General features: G+C 31.5%; 1 protein-coding gene across 1 annotated transcript; it reads right to left on the bottom strand.

The window, feature by feature from the left end:
* Positions 1–491: 491 nt before the first annotated feature.
* LOC119837608 lies at positions 492–5060 on the bottom strand. Its single transcript, XM_038363260.1, has 4 exons — positions 4659–5060; positions 3078–4544; positions 2050–2799; positions 492–1611 (listed from the first exon to the last, which is right to left on the bottom strand). Exons 1-4 carry the CDS (start codon positions 4729–4731, stop codon positions 620–622), a joined length of 3282 nt encoding a protein of 1093 aa, XP_038219188.1. The 5' UTR covers positions 4732–5060; the 3' UTR covers positions 492–619.
* Positions 5061–5683: the final 623 nt, after the last annotated feature.

Here is a 5683-nt window from a genome sequence, read left to right as displayed (position 1 = left end):
TATATAGTGGCTCTGTGGTCTTTGAATTTTTTGAACGTTAGGAATTCCTTTAATTTTTTCAGAACCCTACTAAGTTAAATAAACAGATATAACAAAGAATTATATCATAATATTTAAGATATTAAAGACTTTTTAACGTCAAACGTCTCTTAGTCTTCCCGTGATCACACGCTGTAACGAGTCGAAACGTCAAGTTGTATAACATGCTAAATAAACCGCGTTTTAAATCCATTAAAGTCTTAAATTTCCGAATATATAAACCGCTCAGTAAACCAAATACAAGAAAATAAAAAAAGACATTCAATTAGGTCTTATTTGTCAGTTTAATAAAATGTATTTATGTTCTTAAATTAGGAGTTGTTTTTTTTTACAAATGTGCAGATAAAAGCAAGAAAAGAGATAGATTTCAAGCCTTTATAAAATATACGACTTTACCGGGATAATTAATAAAATAATGTATATTTTAACTTAATTTATTATTATTTGCTTTTGTTTAATCACAACAATAAAACAATATTTACAAGCTCATGTAATTAATATCTTACCAGATTTAAACCGTTCACTCTTCAACAAACGTTAATCATAGTTCAGAATAATATTTCTTGTTCATAAATATAGCTTATTCACTGACACTCTTTTTTCCAGTACCATAAATCCTCTGGCACAGATTATAAAACCTCCACTCTTCCAACTCTTCTGGTCTCTCCTTCACCATAGTCCGATACTGTGACCTAACTTCCATCATCTTCTTAGAACACACTAAAGGACTTTTCTTCAAAATATCTGAAGCCTCCATCCATAGATAACTTCGGACAAATTTTGGATTCTTAAATTTATCCAAATGCGCCAAATACCATGTTAGCAAACGCTCCGTTTCAATATCCGTCCATGTTTCTTCTAAATTATCTTCTGAAGACATATTCTTGCTGTCTTGTAAATTCTCTCTTAGTTCATTTTCCTTAATCAATATCTCTTCTAAAACACCCCTAAATGGTGTTTCGAGCCCGTTCTTAAATGATTGCTTCAAGTAATTTATTTTAGTAAAGACTACATTCGCTGGTTCAGATAGGTGTGTGGCCAATTCAGACCATAGATATTTCTTGTCAAATTTAGGGTTGATAAAGTCTTCTAAATTTTGCAAATAGTAGGTCAATGCTTGCTCCACTTTGCTATCATCTAATAGGACATCTTTATATATCTTTTTTTCTTCCAAATCATCATTTTTGCTCGATTTAAATATCGGCTTTTGAGCTAAAATTTTCTGCATCAATTTGTAATATGGTGATGACTCGGAACTTTCACTTTTATGGCGATTTTTAAGTAAAAGAAACATTTTTCTGCACGCAGAAGGGGATTTGTCGTCCATTTTATTAGCCATCTCTGTCCATAGATCTTTTCGATTGATTTCTTGGTTTTCATGTGCTTTTAAATACTTCAAGTATTGTATTAGCAGACGGGTTTTTGATCGTTTGTTCCATACTTTTGCTGGATTTGGCATTTTGACTTCTTCAGTTTCTATAACTTCGTCCTCTTCTTTTTTCTGGTATATAAATTGTGCTTGACTCATGTCTCCTCCTTCTGGTATAACAATGATACATTGGAAATCATCATCTGAAAGAAAATAAGTTTAGGTATTCATAAGGACACACATTAATAACTATCAACTTAACTAAAATTAGACAATATACAAACATAAAACCTCATACAATACTTGAAAAGCCATAAAACATGGTTTCCTTACTTTCTTTTGAGTAGTATATGTTTCTTCTTAAAATATGAAGGAGTTATTAATACAGTTTCTCTTTTAAATATAATTGAACAAAATGTTATAAATATAGAAATGTTGTATCATAGTGTTTGTTGTCATTACATTCCCATTATATTTTGATCATAGTTTATTCACTACATGTAAATAATTATAGCTTGGTTTTATTCTGACTTAATAAAAGAAAATTTATGCAGAACCATTTATGCATAAGTAACTATAAGCTAGTATTGTACTATACATACAACACATTGGTATTTTCCTATACATATATATGGACTTACCATCTGGTACTTCAGATTTAATATTTGCATACAGCTGCTCTTCATCTATCTCCATACCTTCCACCTCGGCTTTCTGGTTATTGCTGTATATCTCATCCATCATATTAAAATACTTCCATGCTACCTTGGTCTCTGGATTATTAGTCTTCATCGTCTTCAACTTCCTATATGATTTGCGTAACTCTATAAATTTCTCTGAACAACTATTCTCAGTCCTGCCAATTTCATTAGCTATGTTTGTCCACTTGGATTTATTTTCAACATCATTGTCGAGTTCACTAAAATGATTCGCAAAATAAATGATTAACTTTTTAATTTCTTTAGCGGACCAATCTTCACTATCACTAGAATCTGCTTTTCCGCTTTTGAGTTTTGCCTTTATAGCTCTGTATCCAAATACTTTCTTGCATAGGGCGTAATAGGGCCATACAATTGGCATTTCCGGTTTATTTATTTCCCTTTGAATGTAATGCCTGTACACTTGTTTGAAGTTTCTAAACCTGTGGGCGCATTCTGCGGCTGTCATGCCGATCTGTTTTGCTAATGTCTCCCAGAGAATTAATTTCTTGTAATTGGTTGAGCTGAATTTGTCTTTGTTTTTGAGATAGTATTCTAGTATTTTGTAAGCTTTTGCCTCACCGCTTCGTCGTTTGGAGCGTAAGGTGAAGCCTCTTTCGTCATAGGACACTTCATCGTCAGAACGAATATCCCTTTCATTATCATCAATGTCCTTGATATGAATTTTCTTGACTGGAATTACATATTAAAAGATATTAGTGACAATACACAACAAAAAAAAGTAAATATCTTATAATATTTCTCAACTTATATATTTATCCTTATTCCACAAATTAAATTTGCTGTACAGGTGTGAACTATGCAATATTATTTACAATATACGGATTACAAATTCACGAGAAACATTATTTGAGTATTTTCTACAACTTCCTGCCTCAATAAGTTATATATAGTTATCACAATAGAAATACAGTAGTTTTGAGTATTTGAGTGGAGTTTACATTACATACCTCCAATTTTCCCTGAATCAGCTTGGTCTTTGTTTTTAGATTTTTCATATCCAGCCAACAAATTGACATCCATGCCATAATCAAAGATTCTATCAAACAAATCTATATATCGCCAATCTATTTGCATTTCTGGATCTTCCTTCTTGTCGTCCAATATTGTTTTATATAATGCAGTTAAATTATCCCACTGTTTCCTACATTCTACAACACTACAAGCCAGTTTCTTAGCAACTGTCGCCCAACAAACGTAATAACATACAGGGTCTTTCACCATATTGATATTATCATAAATATACTGCACCAATACATCAAGCCTTTCCACTTGCCAATTGTCAGCAAAATGAAAGCTTTTCCGAGGATTGTCTAACTCTATTTCAGTTTCCTTAGCAATTATATTGTCCAATATTATTTCTAGTGGGACGCGACTAGCTAAATCATAACCACCTAATATAAGTTTATCAAAATGTGCATTTTTTAATTCTTGAAATTTCTCCATACAAGACTCTGGCTTTTTATCCAGTAGTCGACCAACTTCATGCCACAAAAATCCATTAGGTATTGTTGGATCTTGGAAATCTTTGAAACAATCAAAATAATATTTAGCCAGGAATGTAGTTTCAGTTGTATTCCATGCATTTTTATCAACAGTTTCAACTGGTACAGCTAATAGCTTGGGAGCAAACTTCTTTTGAAATTCTTCATCTTTTTCATAAATTTCATCAAAAATTTGCATGTATGGCCAATTTACACTGTTACTACCACTCTCCAATCTCTTATAAAGCATTTTAACATAATGTTGTTTAAAATTCAAAAAGCGTTTGTGCCAATAATCCACATCTTTCTCTCCCATATCAGATGCAATTTTTTCCCACACAGACTTTTGATTCACATTGCTTAAATAGTAAGTTTTGTATTGCAAATATAATTTCAGCATTCTCTCCACATTAGCATCAGCTGAAGATTTTTTTGTATTAGAGCTATTTCCATTTGGATTTATTATGACCTCGGGTTTGTTTTCTGTTACATTTAAGTAAGTATCCACAGGATTTTCATCCTGAAAGGCCTGGTGACAGAGATTATAAAACTGCCACTGTATATTCTTTCCCTTTTGTCTTTCTGAATATATTTGGAAATATTTATCCCGAAATGAGCGTAGTTTATATTCACATGAAAGAGGTTGTTTACCAAGCAGCATTGTTTTACAGGCAACGGCCCATAAATGTTTCTTTTTTGTGGTGCCACTGCGGAATGTTTCTTTATTATCTAGATAGAAAACAATAAGTCGCCTTATCTCTTCATCAAGCCACTGTTCTGTGGCCAACTGTTCACTTGCTTGGGCCAAGTCAAGCTCGTCTGCTGATTCACTCTCACCTGTGTCTTCGATGACATATTTAGTTTCTGAAAGCATTTGAATATCTTCCTGCTGGTCATTCTCTACAATGCCTGTATTAGAGACATCATTACTTTCTGCAAAAGAAATATCAAGGTTACTACTTTTTAAATATTCAGTATTGTTTAGTTTTGTTCTCAAACAATAATTGTGATATTACGAATTTAGTATTAGATTAGGTTATCGCTTACCATCCACATAAAACAAAAGAATATCTCCATTGGGTTGTATTTCACTTTTAATAACAATCTGTTCCATATCCATTGCAAACGATCAATTATTTTCTTTATTTTTACTCAAAAAAATTAACAGAAGAAATAATAAAATCTGATGTCTATTTTATGTACAAAAATCTTACGTTCATTTCTTACGTTTTTTATTTCAGTACTTGGTAATATTAATTTTAAAGAAATAGTTAACAAAGTAATAAATAGACCGGCATAAATTAAAAATATAATTCAAAATACACAAGTACACAAAAATATTTTGACAGTGGCGGCAAAATTTTCACAATTCGGAAACTATGATTCACATTTAACATCAGCGCAGTAATGCTTTACATACGCCATTTTCTTCAAGTCATAGATAATGTAGACATTTAGAGATTCAAAATTCTTAAAAATAATTCAATAAAATAGTGAGAAATAATGAGAATTTATGTGAGCGTTTATGTGTAGTTATTAAGACTGCAGGATTTTAGTATACAAAATGAATTAAAAAGACACGTGACGTGTGTTCGTTCCGAATTATACCAAGTAGATGTACCACCAACTATTTCCATACAGTAAATTGCCGCTGGTTGCCTGTTGATAATTAACTCTGGGCCCGTAAAAAATATTAAACATTATAATTTTCTTTATTCATTTTTTTAAGCAATACGAGTCCCAATAAAATTAAGGATCACTCATAGCTCAAAAGGAAATAAATAATAGTTTAAAAAAAACTAAAAAACACGCTTTAACAAAAATCATATTTTGCAAATTGAAAAATGGAATAATTTTATCAAATTAGTGTATTGTCATCGGTCCTCAATAAATCTACAAAGTTTGAACGAAATCTGGCCGTTTAAAGTGGGTCAAAATCGCGCCCAAAGAAGTCGGTTTCAAACAAACATACAAACAAACATACAGGTGAAGCTAATAAAAAGCGTGTAAAAAAAATAAGAAAGCAAGCGCAAGTAACAAAAAGGATAGAAGAACTATAAGTAAGAACTATA

Source organism: Zerene cesonia, chromosome 28 (genome assembly GCF_012273895.1).
Source record: "Zerene cesonia ecotype Mississippi chromosome 28, Zerene_cesonia_1.1, whole genome shotgun sequence".
NCBI classification, from domain to species: Eukaryota; Metazoa; Arthropoda; class Insecta; order Lepidoptera; family Pieridae; genus Zerene; species Zerene cesonia.
This window is presented reverse-complemented; position numbering and strand designations above follow the sequence as displayed.

What these genes read in the sequence shown, in the direction of transcription:
- LOC119837608 (XM_038363260.1), bottom strand. Translation starts at nt 4,731, where the DNA reads ATGGATATGGAACAGATTGTTATTAAAAGTGAAATACAACCCAATGGA. An exon ending in TCTTTTGTTTTATGTGGATG is followed by an intron (nt 4,545 to 4,658) that starts GTAAGCGATAAC and finishes TTTCTTTTGCAG; the next exon opens with AAAGTAATGATGTCTCTAAT. An exon ending in TGATTCAGGGAAAATTGGAG is followed by an intron (nt 2,800 to 3,077) that starts GTATGTAATGTA and finishes ATGTAATTCCAG; the next exon opens with TCAAGAAAATTCATATCAAG.